Genomic DNA, 17,539 nt, shown 5'->3' on the forward strand with positions numbered 1-17,539 from the left:
CCCAACACCAAACAGGCCCAGCAAAGTGTTCTTGGCTCCATCATAGTAAATTTAGCATTTATAGATAGGCTCCTCTCAGAGGGGTGCATGCTCGGGTCATACTCTGTAGCATTTGGAAGTAATATGATCAGTTTTCATAAGCCCAGTTCCAGGAGACAGCTGTGGAGTGTATGTCATAGGCTGACATCATGCAGCGGAGCTAAGACAGGGCTTAGAGAAAATATAATGAGTGAAACCTAATCGACGGTTTGTGATGCGTATCGACTTTTCGAGTTAAGCATTGATGAATTAACAGAGCAGATCAGGTTCCTCGCCAATATCTGCCACTCTGCAGGAAGATCCATGAAGCAGATGATTACTGAAGACGGACTGCTGTTAAATGATTTTATATGATAATACTGAGCTGTCAATTCACATAAAGTAGTCCAAGTCATTCTTAGCGTTTCTAACAAACCAACCATAAGTCAAGGGAAAGACAGACACAATATCACAGGTAAACTGTATGCTTTAATAACAATTTAAAATGGGAAAAACTACCAGCCAGTTTTGTACTTTTGTATCTCTTTGTGATTTTGAGTTCAGTGCACTGAGTGCAGCCTCAAGTTGGATTTTTCTAGATGCAGTTTGGCACACTTGATTCCCTCTCAGAGTTTGATTGGGTCAGGTAAAGAGGCCAGATGTGACTTCTAACCCCCTTGTTCTGCCTCCCTCTGAGTCCCCCCGAAACCCTCAAAGCTCTCTCGGGTTCTCTGGGTACAAACCCTCCTTTGTTTGTCCCTTGCAGCACCAAGCCCAGCAATGATGTCATGGCTATTTGAAGGGGTTTAACTGGCCAACTATAATAACCCATTCCTTTAAAAAACAGCCTTCATTGGAAGAAATATTTCTCTGTTGCTCACTTGGGCTCTCCACATTCCTCCCGGTTCCTGAACCTCCCAATCCAAACAGAACATGGTCCCACACTGCCGGGGTTTTCTTTTTGACTTTTTTCTTTCCTGAATCTATTTCCTCTCTACTTTTAGGCAATTCTAGGGAACAATGGCACCCTTTATATGTCTGTCCTGTTAAAGCTTTCCCTTGCCACTATTGTCTTTACACAATATTGGCTCACTAGACTGCAGACAGGGGCGAGGTATCATGACATCTCATGGCTGCCATACGTTTATTTTTTGAAGATTGAAAAATAAAATAAGCAATAAATGAGTATTGACTGAGAGGCCTCTAAATATAAGAGAGGCCCTACTTGTGTACTGAAAAGAAAGTTAAAGCTGCAACTTATTATGGAATCAGTGATCAAACAAAAATCCTTATACTTTATGCACTGTAAAAAAAAATCAAAGGATTGTTATGCAAACGGAAATTTAAGTCATGATTAAAGTGCATGCTTATGCAAGTGAAAGTATTAAATTGTTTAAAATGCAATCAGCCTCCTTCCATACAACTTAAATCTATTCATGGTCTTGCTACAGTGTTTAGGGTCTGACGGCATCCCCTCCCACTTCATTCACAAATCCAGCGACAGGAAACAGGTCACTACACACACTCTCTCTGCTAGCCTTCTGTGCCAGCTGAATCACAGGAAAAGGCCTGATGATTTGAGGTCACAATGAGCTCCAGATGTTGTTGGGGACATTGTAATGTCCAGGGAAAGTTATGCGCAGTGGCCTTGCATCACACTCTGGAAATCTCCAAACAGCTACCACATGTGATCAGTCACACACGGGGCAGTATATCCAACGGTTGGCCTGACAACATCTCCAGAGAGGAGCAAAATGAAAATGTGCTGCGAGAGCCAAAATCTCCATGTAGAAATAATGAGTACCGTCAGCCCTGTATTAGCCCTGTAATAGCCCTGTAATATATTATCTGTGCAGACATAAACATTAAAATCCAATCCTGTAAATGTTAATATGACAATCCCATGTTAATGCTCATATGAAGCCTGCTGTAGACTGAGCAGCTGAGGACAGAGAGGTTGCTGCATGCATCGGCCTGTCCTGGTGGGGTTGCTGTGAGGTGATGGGGCCAGTTGTCAAGAGACCACCCCAAACAGGGCCCAAACAGCCAGCTGGAGGGATTGGGGAGGCGCCATATTGCACTGACTGACCAGATTCTTCAGATAGTTCAGGGGAGGACAGGCTGTCCGCTGGCAGATGGGAGGAGGGATATCTCTCCAGCCAAAGTGGAACCCCCCACCCCCCTTACATCATACTGCAAAACCCCTCACTCTCTAACTTCCAATCTCACTCCACGTCTTCGCTGTCTCTTTATCTTACTGTCATTCTTCTGCTTGGCTTCTCTGCTGGGTCCCAGGCGATGTTTAAAACGTTATGCTCTCCACGTTGGGCCCTGAACTTGAACAGCTGCCAGGTTTTCGTCGACCCTTCTCCCCTGACAGGCACTATAACTGACTGCAGTTGCTGCTCTTACTTTTTCATTCTGTGAACTAGTAAAAATAATAAACTTACATGATGGATACTGTATGTGGAGCTATGCTGGGAGTTACCGCTCATTTACAGTATCTCAAATAAATAATCTCTCTCCTCTGCTCTTTTTGAGAAACGTAATAGGCCTCCCAGCAGGCCACTGCAGTTAACTGCATGCAACTAAATACAAATGGAGAACAATTAGGTGATTCTAATGGAAAGTGTTGTTCATGATAATTGCAGACTATTTGGCTGTATTAAGATGACTTCTATTCTGAAAGTATTTTGACAATGGGCCCTCTAATCGTGGCAAAAAGGCACACAGAATGCAATGCAGCTCTGATGGAACAATTATCTATAAAAACAAACGCTGCAGGGATGACCTGCCAGTACCTAAAGGAATGATGAAAGAGAGGAGGGGGTGTGCTTGTGAGTTGCAGACTGGCTGTTGAGTGTCTACAGTCGGTCTGTTACACACTCACTACCACCAGAGGACAACTAGGAAATGGAACAAACCAGATCAGGATTAAGAGAGAACCCAGAAAGTCTCTTTACCTTAAAGGGCAAAAACACTGATAAAAATCTCATGGAAATGTTTTTCCAAGAAAGACTTATGATTGAACTTTCATTGGTATTTTTTCCTAATGTAATCACCAAGTGGGAGCAACGCATGCAGTCAGGTTGAAATGATCTCGCCAAGGTCCCAGCCAGCTTCTTCACATCCGTCCTAAACTGTCTTTATTGAAGTCTTCATTCTCACTCAGTCGCACTGCAGCAGAAGCTAAACCAGACAAATTATCTCTCACCTAAACACACCGCAGGGAAAAAGTTGTTATCTATCATCAAGATTAATTGCGTGTGTGAGTGTAGGCGGCTTTAATCTATCAAAATCTCCCATCTTTAAATCAATATTTAATCCAAAAACAAATTCCATGTGCTGTACAGTATTTATTTCAAAATGTTTAAAAAAAAAAAATAGTCTGTCACATGTTCAAAGAGCTCAGTGGTCAGGGAAACCCTTGCTGACCCTTTTTTCCCCTTATTTGTGTTTGCCTATGTTTATGCAAGCTCTTTCTCAGCTTACAAAGACCTCAAAGAATGTCACAGCACAAACTAATTTCTATTCCTCGGGTTTACATGAAATAATAACCTACAACAACACTAGAAAGTGTGATAGCATGCTGTGCTAGTCACAAAATGGCTTTTTTAACGTAAAGTGTAATGGTTCCTAAGCTAATGATATGCAAACTCTTGGCCTTGGAAGTAAAGCTTGGTTAAGTTACTTCACTAAGTTACTCTAGGTAGTTAGCTACAGTAAAGCTGTTAGCCAGACATGCCATCGTTTGCAGCCAAGAGTTAGTGCAGATAAACACTGTTTAATCTGTTCCTTGCACTTCTGGTCTTGGTTTTGGAAATTCAAAAAAAACACCACTCTCCAAACTCATGAGGTACTACTAAGTTTCTGTATGTCCTTTTTCACTCAGCCCCAACGTACACCACCTCAACATGTGCAGAAATCCAAAGCCAAAGTGCCTAGTTACGGTTGCTAAGAATGGAAATGGGAACCTGGATGATGAGCTGTACCTCCACCAGACCATCGAGATCAAACTGATGGAAGTCCTAGGTGGGTAGTTTAGTTCAGCAATTCCTTTGTCTCCTGATTTATGTTTATTAGGGGACAGATCTCAAATACCAAATATATCAAAATGTGCATTTCCAGTTATTATAGCATGTGTGATTACAGCTTCCATTATTATTTTCAATCATTGGAAAGTAGCAGAAGCTACAGATTTGAGTCTATGCTCAAATGGAAAGCAAAACAAATGGTACTTTGGAAGATAGGATTTCCTCATGAAATCTTTTTTGGAACTAAGAAAAATCGACATTTATACCTCATGTAAACAGGACAGATTTGTTTTTTCATTTCATTTTATTGTTGACTGGGTCCGTCATTTTTGTATCTGCTTTATTCATTAGTGTGCTTTCCTTCAGCAATGCAAACTCATTCTCGTATTATTATCCTGTTTCTTCGTCTGAACATCATTTTTTGGGAGGTTCAACATACTTATACATACTTTTTTCTCCAAATTCTTTTCAGTTCATACACAGCCGACGGTCTAACTGCCATTGTTTCTCAGTTTATTGAACTTACACTAATTTCTTCCATGACATTCACTTCAATTGACACATCCTAGTCAAATTATCACGTACACTTTGTCTAACATTTCAACTTTATTTAATGCTTACACTGAACTGAAACTACATCTTTTAGCACTTCTATTTTAACTGCAATTTGTTGAAAAGTTAATTCAACTTATTTCAGTATTTGTATTTCGACTGCCACTTCAACTACGTCAGCATTTCAGCTATTTCAAACTCAAAATTTTTAACAATGAGCACACCTAAATCAAAAGAAAATCTTGCCTTTTCTAGTTTATTATGTCTTGTAATAATGGCGAGACCCTATATGACATTGTGACGCTGCTTTTTTGTTTCTATACACATTGACTCCACTCCCCACTTGAAATAATCTACATTTACTTTCTGCAGTGGAAAAACCTCCATCACATCAAAATGCACCAATGACTGTTTTAAATCAACAGTGTCTTGAACCAGACTTAAAATGACATGGTGGTTGTCCATCACATGATTGATTTTGAATGTATTCCACTAAGATGTGTTTAGTGTATATAAAAAACACAGAATTCTCTTTAAATGCAATGTAGACCCAGACAAAGCCACATCTGACTTTGATACTATATAGCACAACTGTAGTATGAACATTGACATTATAGCTGGCTCTGTGCCTTCATCTCCAACCTTTCATTTTAGCACAATCAGCAGACACCCTCTCTTTGAACTCACTGGCAACTTCATATTGAGGGGGACCCTAAAATAAACTTTGGTCCAGACTCATGAGCATGCTTTACTACAAAAAGCACTGCTTTCTGAAGTGCTCTGTGTTTTCCACATCTGCCTGATTATGGTTCTTCTTCTGAAGCCTGGCTGTCACAAGACCAGGCTGCAGCTCCTCCTGCGAGAGAGAGAGGGAGAAAGAGCGCACAGACTCGGGCCCTAATTAGGCATCTTAGAGTAATTAGACTAAACACAGCCTTCACGCTCCACTCTGCTCATTCATCATGCTCTGCTCTAGCACAGAGGAAATGTACTGTATGCACATACACAAACGAGTTACACACTGGGTCAAACTGTGGCTTAATCCTCCCGGCCCAATTCAAGACCTAGGTGAGAGTCTGAAGACAAACCGGCGCTATTACACTGAATGTGTTTCTTATTGCTGAGCTGCAGACCTCCTGCCTCCACAGAGTGTAGCCTAAGGAAAAGGAAGAGCTTGAGATCCAATTGAGTCACAGAGGATGAAGTAGTATGAAACAATATCCCATGCCGCTGTTGACTTTGGGCAGGGAGAGGTAGGGGCTGTAACACATACAATAGCTGAGAGGATCAACCACTAAACCTCCATAAATCCACTTGTTTTAGACCTCGACCTCTGTTAGTGATGCTGTCTTTTAACATTTGAACTGTGGTGAGATTTTTGACTGCAGGAAAGTATTACAAATAAGGCTTCAAAACACCACAGCAGAAGATGATGCGATCTGATCGTACAAATCAGGGGAGAGTGACTCACGGCCATGGTCTCTGGTTTTAGTTACCAGACAGGTGACTTCATGTTTTTAATTGATGCTGAACCAAGCTTTAATTTTTAACAAGAGTGACACATTTCACAACCCTCAATGATCTCATCTCAGGAACCTGAGCAACATGTTTTACAAACTGTCTAATGTGATACACACAACTCCATCTGCACTCACCGATGACGATGAGGGTATAGTTGATGTTCACGCTACCAAAGCCGTTGGTTGCTTTGCAGATGTACGTCCCAGTGTCATCTGCCTCCACCTCCTTGATCTTCAGGCCCATGCGGAGCATACGGAAACGGATCCAGCCGCTGTGGATGTTGCGCCCATCTTTGGTCCACATTATGAGGGGTGGAGGGTCTCCTTCCACTGGACACGGCAGCTTAATGGCGCTCCCGAGCCGGGCCATCTGTCTGTGAGCAACCTTCTCAGACACCCGTGGAGGTCCTGAGGACACACAAACACAATAATGGTGATAATGAATCATTTCTGAAAACCTTAATATGGTTTGGCAAAAGGAAAACATATGTGTTTGAATCTGCAGCCCACAAAAAATGAAGGTTTCTGAGGCCAATACCAATATTTTTAGATGGCATTCCACATCTTTTACCATTTTCGTGCCAAAAACATTAAAAGTATACAGTAATTCCCCGCAATTTTATTCCTGTCAGGGTGAAACAGACAATGAAACATCATCTAAACCAGTCATTCACAGCATGTCGACCCCTTTAAAACATGCTGCAACCAGTTCAGTCTAAGGGGGATTTTTCTATTTCAGATTTTTTTTTAGGTTTTAATAATTTTTAGAGGTACAATTTGCAGAAAGTCACAAGACAAAAAGAGCAAAGATTAGAACAAATTCTAAAGAAAAATAACATCATTTGGGGCAGATGTTTTTTCTAGTAGGCAAATAAAATCCCACCACAAGCTCCATTCAGTAGCTGTTCTGGAGCTTTAATCTAAATTTTGAAGCCAACATGGATGAGAAGTCATTCAAGTGCTCATAGGAATGGAAATTTGAATATCTACAAACATTTTTGACATCTGGAAAACTCTATCTGCTAATGAAGAGCAAGCAGCTGCTGAATGGACCTTGTGGTGCAATTGTTTTACCAACTGCTGTTTCCAAAGTCAAGGTTTTTCTCCTTTCCCCAGTTTGGGAACTTCTGATATCGACCACATTACATTGAGAACAACCAAACTTTTTAGAAAGAAATTTGGTGGAAGCTCACCTCACCTATTAAGTGGCAGGTAAAACAATTAGGCACGTCAGTGGAAAAAATTACTTGATGAAATAAGCCTGATTGATCAGTTTTAGTTTTTAGGTATAGTCAGAGAGGCCTTTATATCCAACAATTTCAAAAATATCACAAAATAGAATGGTTTACCAACAAAGTGCCATTGCAGCTTGTCTAACGATTGTGTATTGTAATCAGCAAATGTAATAAAGTATCCTGATTTCCCTGACTAAAAACAACTCTAAAAACAGCTCAGATGTGGGCAGATGGAATGAGATAGAGGTAATTTGTCATCTTTTTGTATGATTACCCAGAGCTGTTGAAACCAGATTGTAATAATTGGACAAGCCCAGTTGTCCACTGCCTGCACAGAGAGGGTAAAGTGTTCTGGCTCTGGTTTTGCGTGCAAGAGATCAAAGCGATGAGGGGGGCGGGCCACAGTGAGACGGACAGCAGCCTGTTCTCCCTGCTCTTAATTGGCTCAGGTCTGCTCCCTCAGATCTGGTGAAGTGGAGCGGGCCGAAACACCCTGTGATGGTGTTAGGAGGCCTGCGCTGCTGCTCGCACAGCCCCAGCGTTCAACTAACCCCCCACCCAAAACTAAACTAAACCCTGAATTACTGAGCAGACTAGACACCGAAGAGGAACGGGAGATTGGGGGGGCTGCAACAGCCTGCAAAAGTACACAGTATGTGCCTCAGAACAAATGGCCGGTCTGGTAGTAGTAAAAACAATGAGGAGCTTAAGTACACATGGCCTCTCCCAACACATACACACACACGCTCAAACACACAGTCACATTCCTTTAGTGCATTTCACACATATGGTAAACAAGAACATCATTATACTGATGGGGGCTGCAGTGGGGGAAGGTGACACAGGTAACTCCATCTGGCTGTTTTATGTATCACATTGCCAACAGATGTATCTCAGCTGCAGGTAAAAACATCTGGGGTCTCAATTATAAAATTGTGCGTAGGATCCTTACTAAAAGTGTACGTACGCCCAAAAGCCAAAAATGGCGTACGCCAAAAACAATTCAGATTTATAAAACCATGGGACAGCTTTGATATACCAGATATACCAGACCTATATGATAAGATTTTTAAAAGAACTATATATTATATCCAAACAAGCTTTAGTGATAAAGTTGAAGATTATATATAATATGTATATAAAACACTTAGCTGTCTGCTATTTCCCTCTGGAAAAAGCTGGTTGCCCCCAGAGTGGAGGACCAATATTTGGACCGGGATGGCCCGGTTCCGGCGCGTTGCCCTCTCTACTGGACCCAATTCAGTACATAGATCCAAGAGCATAGCTTTAGGGAATTTAATTTCATCGTCATGGTCCCTGATGTATTTTTCTCTCCTGATTCTTCCATTGGTGTAGTCCTCCTGCGGTGCCAGCAGTGCCATCATGCAGCATTTCGCACGGGCAGTATTTCTATGTTTACAACAATTTGTGATTGTTAACACCTTGCCAAAAATCACAGCATCAACAAGTAGTATCCCCCACCGCGAGATACAATTTGCAAACACACTTTTCTTCATGCAGGTTTGGTCACGAACAGTATTAAAGTTCGGACATTAAGTGTAACGATTGCTTAACGTCTGTATTTTTAGACTTTGACATTTGATGATATATGCACAGTATTAAAGACAGATATTTAGTTATTTACACTGTGTTCTGCAGTTATCTAATGCTAGGGTATTTGATGCTATCCTGTATTCCATGCAGTCGGGCCATCTCCTCCTGCGCTCCGTAGCGGACTCTGTGACGGTGAGACAGATTAAACATTAAGAACGAATTGATTTAAGATTTGAGTTGGATTTTACAAGGTGTTTATACAATTAATACTCCGTACAAGCGCAAATAACACTGCTGGATTTAATCTACATGATAACGTGGATGATATGGAGTGAAAAAATGTGTGTGAGGCATCAATACTTGAAAAGCATATTACGAGTAATCGTTATTCCCACATTTACTTTCTGCATTCCGACTTCAGTTCACCACCTCACCATCTGTGTCGCCAATTCCCATTGTCTCCAAAATGTGTGTACGAATGGGTCAGAGTTTGCGTGGAGGACCACACATTCTCCCGTCAAGTTTGTTTTTTATAAATCACAACCTTTGCGCGGGAAGTGGCGTACGCACATTTTCAGCCCCGTTTTGTACGTACACCACGTTTATAAATGAGACCCCTGGACTGCTGGGCCGGTGACCTTCAATGCTAAAAAAAGCTGGACTCACTCATATTTAAAAAAGAAAAAAAAAGATGAAGAATGATTTAGAAGTCATGCCAAAAAACTCAGTAGGGAAAAAGTGACACCTATTTTGTTTCTGTCTTTCTCAACCATGCATAAACACACACACACACACACACACACACACACACATACATACAAACTCAGAGTTTTCCTTCCTCACTGTGGATGGCCTTTTCTGGTCCACAGCATGCACAGGAAATTGGAAGTGTCATTGTTTATGTCTGTGGAGAAAAGGCGACCACAGTTTTTTTGGCTGTTGTCAGCTGGCCCATATCTCACTCCTCTGCTACCAGGAAAGCCGAACAGAGGCGCTCACTGTTCAGTTTCTGACTCTACAGACTCAAAGTAACACAAACAGGTCACAGCGTTGGCTTTGGGCTGCTGGAGCTCATATGGACTGAATTGATCCTAAAAGGCCGAATCGCCTTGTAAAAACACAAATACATTTCTGCCAAATCTTGAACAAATAGGCTTCAGTTATCTCTCTGGACTTATGGTGCCACAAGCCACTCAGCCATGTGCTCCTTCTGGATTAATGGAGGGGACTGACTTAGAAAAACAAGGCCTGATTAATGTCAAAGGTTTAGCTAAGGCAAAATGTCAAAACACATTGACCCAGCTGCCTGTCAAACAAAGATTTCTAAAAACTGGAAGGACATTTCTTGAGTTATATTCTTCCCAAGAAAATGAAAAGAGACACGGGGACCTCTGAATTCTCTTTTACATTCTTTAAAATATACAACAATGCACTACAAAACCCATCTGCAGTGTTGTTTGCAGGGCATTTGCCACTTATTGTACACTCAACCCCTGCCTTAGTGGAGATCCTTCTGTAAATGTCTTTTTAAGCTTCTTAACACTAAAGTGTTTTTCATTTATATGATCAGATGGCTTTATGTTGGTGGTGCAGTGAAACTTTGGCTAGATTTGCTTGTTTGTCTTTAAAGATGCTTTTTCATTTTGCCATGTTATTGTTTTTAATCATTTAAAAGAATAGTTCAACATTTTGGGGAATAGGCATGTTCGCGCTCTTGAGTTAACTGAGAAGGTCGATACCACGCTCCATCTAGCTAACTCTAAGGGGAATCAAAACATACAAAAACAAGTGTATTTCCCAAAATGAATCAAACTATTCCTTTAATTGTGATAAAGGTCTATGTGATCTTGAACTTATGTTATTCAGAACTACTCCAGATGACTTTGGACGGTGCTCCAAGTGCAAGGAATGTGAAACGAATGATTTCCTCCCTTCATCTCCGCTCTTAAAAAACCCTTTGAAGTCCGTTTGAAAAACAAGGCATGAAAAGGTGCTGAAATCAAGGACATCGTCTGAATAACTTAATAACTATTTGTGCTGTGTGCATGACCACCATCCTTTCTTTAGTAAGGACTCTCCTCCTCCTCCTCTCTCTCTCTCAGGGACAGGTTCTCTTAACCTTGGAGTTGAAAGCTCAGATACTACACACAGAGGCCCTCTGTAAAAGAAAATCCAATTGCGAGAAAAACTGCTGCCTTATCCACTTGATTGTAAGATACATAGCTGCACTTTTCACTGCTGTTTAAGCTTCAGTCTTCTGAGGCTCTCTCCTGTTGCTGAACTAAGCATTAAGGTCGTCTAGGGAGGCTGTGATGAATGGGAATCTACCAATTTATGACAAACTGGTGAGAGTTTCAGAGTATTTACTCAAATTGTTAGAGTTGTTAGCTGCTCTGTAAATGGAAAATGATACACATGACCATATTGCACCGTTGGTACGGTGCTCCTTATTATAGCCAAGCTCCATGTGTGAATGGAATCTTTCATAGCGCAGGAAGAGGAGGAGGAGGCCTGGCGACTCCCAGAATTACTTCTGTTTTTCTTTGCTCAATTTGGTGATGGATTATTTTAAGAGAAAGGGGCACATTCAATAAGAGGCATTCTTGTGATTTAGACTAAATATAGCCATTTTTACAAAACCTTGTGAGCGGGTTAATGAACTGCTGATCTGAAGTGGAGGCATCCGTGGAGGGAAATATGCTAGGAAGAAGGAATACATATAAAAAATAAATAAAAAAAAGACTACAAAGGCTGCCAGACTTGAGCAATGTTCAGATGTGCTGGCACCTCTCTCCTCATTTATTTTCTCTTTTACATAACACCTGTGGATTTGTAATGATGTGTACATGCATTTTTCTTCCCATACAAAGTGCTTTGGTCTTTCTAGTCATTACAAACATGTCAATAAAGGGTTGGCTTGCTGCTGACAGCCGCTCCAATAGCGAACACCTGGAACTTAACCAACCGCAATGAGCACAACTTGATAATGCACGCAACACTGTCTGCCCAATACAGGATATAGTTCAAACAACACTGTAAACATCATCTAATAAAAAGGATTTGGTCCTTAATCTTCAGCCAACTCCAAGAATTTCTTGTGCATCAAAAGGTTTTTGCACACTGCCAGACTGTAGTGATTCATTTCTTAGATAAACACTGATCTGAGTGAATGTGCCTTCAATATGAAATATTTACATAAAGGATAAGAGGCAGAGAGACAGATAGAAGCTGGAGAATGCATCCTCCTACTCAGCAGCACTGTGTAAGCTCACCAGACCATACAAAAGCAGACAGACCTCTAACATAAGGGAGGAAGTTTAATGTAGCCTGTGCTTTCAGGAAAATATTCTATTATGCATCTCATAAAACATCATGAGCACTTATATAATACAAATCAACAATATGGATGGAAAAAAAGTAAGTTGAGTTTAAGTAACACGAGAGGGAACTAAAAAACTACATGAAAGCTTGAAACCAAATCCAGAGTCAGTGACTTTACTTGAGACTGGAGAGGTTGGGTGAAGGCGAGAGGTGAGGCGGACTCCGCAGCTCGGGGAGTGTGTGAAAGGCCAGAGCTTCTGTTCAGAGCCTGCTGCTGTGCTTGGCTATACATTTCACAAGCAGAGATAAAAATCGGCATAAAACAGTGAGAGAGAGGGGGGGCACTTTGGCAAATCAAGAAAGGAGGTGAGGTGAGGGACGGGAGCAGTGACAGGGTAAAAAGGGACGGGTATGTGGAGTGGCAGTGGAGGTTGTTCTGACAGCAGCGAGGCAGCCAAGGGTGAAGAATGTCGTCTTTTCTTACCCCTCCAGACGTCCTGCCCAGCAACTTCACCCAGTGTGGTAATCAATACCTGTTATTTCCCCCTCTCAGCTTTCCAATCAATAGATAAGAGCGGGGTAAGACCAGCCGGGACAATGGCTCTTTCTTCGGCACCATCTGATGTGGGCTGAATAGCAACTGCTTCGGTGGTGGGAATGGTACAGGAGGAGCTATTGGGTGACATGAGGGACCAGAGAAACAGCGGGAGGGGGTGGAATATAAAGAAAGAGGTAAAGAGAATAAGATGCTCCAGGCGATCTATCTGATTAAAGCAGAATCACTGGAATAAGATCGCTGCTTGTTTGCAGTGAATCTGCTTCCTTCACTAATGGCGCTCGAACAACAGGCTCCTGGCGACTCCTCATCAAAAGAACAGGAAAGAAACAGAGAGAAATTACTCCAGCGTCATAAAGCTTCTGGAAACATCTCCATCACGCGGCCTACCCTTAACAGGCCCTACTTTGGAGCCTTTGAACTCTAAGCTGCTATATTTCATTAAACTTGACTGCCTTCTCCTGGCTCCAGCTGCCTCTGTCAGAGAAAAGCAGCATGTGTGTTTGTAGACTTACTACTGTCATCTGTAACTCCACCCAACATAAATCAGTGAGACAGAAATATTTATTTGTTTGTAAATAAACTGGAGATATATTGTTATATTGGTCATCATTTAGAAACAAACCTTCTAATATTATAAAAAATGAATGCACTTTTATGAAACAAAACATTAACCTTCAAGAAAATGCAAATGCCATACATTTTACATTACAATTGCTACATATGTCAGAGGCCACACACTTCTGGAGCAACTATGGGTTAAGTGTCTTACTCAGGGATACATTGGTTGATGTATCACAGTGGGAATTGAACCCAGATCTCCCACACCAAAGGCATGTGTCATATCTACTGCACCACACATTTAGTAAGTGTGATTATTGTTTAGGTTATCTACTCACTAAACTGACAAGACACATACAAATCCAAGTGGCTTACTGCTTCAGCTAACCATATCCTGGGAGAAATCCTCTGTTTTATAACTTATTGATACTTTGAGCATATGAAAAGCCCCTTTTCATTCAGGATTTCCCATAAGGACTCCCTACTTTTACATACTTCCACAAGCCTGGAAAAGTACAGAGTTCTTATGGAAAGTCCTTAACTTGAATTAATAGAGGCCTTTCATATAATGTTTTTGGAGTGGCCATTTTGTCTTATTACTGGATAGTGCATACCAGTTGCTGGAACAGTTTATAGCCTGCTTTTCAAATTTTTTAGCTGGTCTACCACTGTACAGAGAGTTGGGTATTTCCTAGTATGTAAGCAATCACTATTTTGGGTTTAATTATTTTTATTAATATTACCTTTTAAGAGCCTTCTGATACATGCCAGTGCTTGACTATCGTTGTCTCTACTGGAGTGAGTGGGAGAGTTTGATTCAGTCTTCTCTTCTACTCGATTTATTTTACAATTTATGTTGTTGTTTCTTATGTGTTTTTAAAGATTACATCTGGCAATATTTTATATTTTTCTTACTGTCAACAAAAAACAAAACCAACACTGAATTTATGCTACGAAAGTATTGTCTGTGTAGCCAAAGCTTGATATAGCTTATTCCTCTGTGTCATAAATGTCTGGATGTTGCACTAGGTGATATGTTGTTTCATTACCATGAACATGGGCACTGCAGTTTAGCTTAAATCATACCACATGCACCATCCTGCAGTCATAAACAGTCACTAGTGCATCAAATGTCCCCAACAAATGCACGATTTACTCCTGTTAACATTCGCTAAAATGTGTGACGCTCAGCTGTTTGACGAAATTCCTGAGACTTTTGTATAAATAAAATTGTATATTTGTGAACCTTTTTTTTAAAGATTTACTTCAGTAGGAAACAATGGGCTTGAGACTGAGAGCCACAAATCAGAAAGTATTTAGAGATGGATTATTAGACATTATTGGTTAGTCTTTTTTAATGAGATTTGTTGACAATAAAAACAAAACGCCAACCTTCTCATTTCATGTTTTTATCTCTTTCTGGTTATGTGTATGTTCACTTCAAAAGAAAAGGAGGGGATGGACAATACAAGACCATAATGTAGACTGTTTACTAATTTGTTCTATTCTCTCGATAAAAATTTCAAAAAGGAAATAAAATAAATAAGATAATTGATTAAATTATTGAATATGTAAATGATCAAATGTTATGAAGTAACTGTTGACAATGAGAAGTATCCAATCAAACAAATAGCAATATAAGACTACAAAAACACCATACAACATTCAATCAATTGGTTTCTGAGGGAATGGTACATACAAATAAAATACTATATTTAGTAAATACACTAATTCAATGGCATAACTTTTCATGCAAATGTGAATCAGTAATTTACTGGTCTTGCCTTGTCATAAAAAGCGCACAGTGAGTGGCACTCTAGTCGCTTTATCTCACTCCATTAGGCTAAGGCCCGGTGCACACACAGGGGCTGAGTGTGTCCTTAGGGCCACTTATCAGGGAAGAGGCAACAGGAGGGAGACTGGGAAGGCAGAGAAAGGCCAGATAGAGTGACAAACAGAGACAGAAAAAGAGGGGTCAGAGAGACGGGAGAGAAAGAAAATCAAGCCAAGGAAAAGTAGAGTGAGGGTTAAAAAGAGGATGGTTGATTTAGAGAGTGGCAGGGAGCAGAGGCTAAGATGGCAGAGAGGCCTCCTTTAACACACAGTTCATAAGGAGAGGAGGGTTGCATGGGGGAGTGAAGGGGGATTAGGTGGGTCCAGGCGGCAGTATCCAGGAATGCCAACAATCTCACACTCCCTGGCCCGGGCTCAGCCTCAGCCACATGACACACTCAAACAGACCTCTCTCTCTCTCCAGTACAGAGCAAGGCACCAACGAGCACCTGTTTATTACTGTCTGTCTCATTTTTGGAGATGGACCGACCACTTGGCATCGAAAGGGACATTGTGTGAACGCTCACACGTGTTTGGCTGCTCTGGACCACCTGTGTATTGTCTCTTATTCTCTCTCAAAAATGCACACAGAACATTTTTGAAAAAAAGTCTATACTGTAGTTCTCATGCCACAAAAACAAAGAGTGTTAAAGTTTAAAGAGCAGTGGTGGAACCAAACATCTACCTGAGGGGTTATGAGACAAACAGGGAAGCAGAAAAAACAACAACTATGCAACTCAATATTCTATTGTTTTCCCTAGATGTTCCTCTAATCCAGTGGTTTTCTAACCTGGAAATGTGGGACCCTCAAATAGATCCCACAATAAATCTAAGAGGGCCTAAGTTGTTAATGATTAAATTGATATAAGAAAGATGAAAATCTTACTTTTAAACAAAATTGTGATAATGTTTCTCAAATCTATTGCTTTTTCTTGTGAAATACTGAACATGTACAGAGTAAGACAGTGCTGATATGTTACCCAAGTTTCAGTGCCAATACTTAATACTTTCTTTGTGGAATATAATTCTCTACAAAACCCCTTTTCATCTAAAAAACTTACATTTTCCAATGTTAAATGTTGAGTAAGACGAGCAGCCATACAAAGAGTTTACCTAAATCAGAAGGTTGAAGATTTTCGATATGCTGTCTGTTCTACAGACACTTACAGTTGGTACCACAAAAGTATTGGCACGCTATCCTATATACTATACAAATGCCACAGATGATGATGGGACAAGTAGACATTGCTTCATCAAAAACGTTGGGAACCACTGCTCCGGAGCATGTTTACTGGACAATAAATCTTGACGGCATGTTATATCATCTTCTCATAACAAGAACTCTGTTTATGTTGTTTCATGGGCTCCATCAACAGTGAGGTACATCCTGCCACCTCCTTATTCAACCTTCCTGCATTCCAAAGTGGGAAAAAACTACCCAACCTGCGTTTGGCTCATTGTGTACAGTTGACACAGTCGGAGTCCAGTCTGGAGGTGCTGAATGAGATACAGATGTCTTATTAAGTCGAGCCACCGTCGCTCTGTGTTGGTCTGGTGTTCCACTGACTGGCGGAGAAGCACAGAGGCTGTAAACAAGACCGTTTTGAGCCAGACATGCTGTCACCGGCGGACCAATGTGTGTCTACAGTATGTGTGTGTGTTGTGGTCACATCTGTGTGATGATGACAATGATGATGGCCAAGCCTGGCATTGAGTGCCCCTCATTTCTCTGTCTCCAGGAACCCTACACCAGCGTACAGTCTGAGGATCAGCCAATCTCCATGACACTGGGAAGCGCTTTACACCAGCGCCTTTGTCAACAAGATCTTTTCAGGAGAGGGCCATTGACAGACTGCGATGTAGCAGCAGTGTTTGGGCAGAATGGAGCGATTCAGAACAGAGCAGGAGGGAGGGCGAGGCTAGGAGAGGAGCGGGCGAGGGAAAGAGAAAGGCGGGTGAGACAGAGACGAGACAAAGTGGGGAGAAGGGGGGAGAGACGAGGCGAGTCAGACGGACGGGGTGGAGGAACTGGCAAAGCTCTCACTGACAGCAATGGGGCCTCTTGACAATCCAGGAATATTGTCTGAAATCAATCTGTCACCGTGGAGCTGTAGAGCCTGTCATTACGATGTGGTACTCGCCCTTTCACAGTGACAATTTGTTCAGTGCTTTCCCAGTTCACCTTACTACTCAGCTGTACAAAGGTCACTGCCCTCTATCCATCTCTGTCTGCCAGTCTGGCTGTCTCTCTCTGTTAATCAACTGTCCACACTGAGCTGTACAGTAGTCCTTTTATCAAGGTGACCTGCACAGGAACAGGTGGCTGACAAGCAGAATAAATGTTCTGTTGCAAGG

At 41.4% G+C, this 17,539-nt stretch overlaps 1 protein-coding gene across 1 annotated transcript in view; it reads right to left on the reverse strand.

Annotated features, from left to right (window-relative positions):
- Positions 1–17,539, reverse strand: part of LOC144535414 (fibroblast growth factor receptor-like 1) — a 29,008-nt gene that overhangs the window by 4,144 nt on the left and 7,325 nt on the right. Inside the window, exon 3 of the mRNA XM_078277858.1 lies at positions 6,260–6,532. Within this exon, the coding sequence (XP_078133984.1) occupies positions 6,260–6,532 (273 nt within the window). The remainder of the gene's footprint in view (positions 1–6,259; positions 6,533–17,539) is intronic.

The sequence above is a fragment of the Sander vitreus genome, chromosome 20 (genome assembly GCF_031162955.1).
Source record: "Sander vitreus isolate 19-12246 chromosome 20, sanVit1, whole genome shotgun sequence".
Taxonomy (NCBI): Eukaryota; Metazoa; Chordata; class Actinopteri; order Perciformes; family Percidae; genus Sander; species Sander vitreus.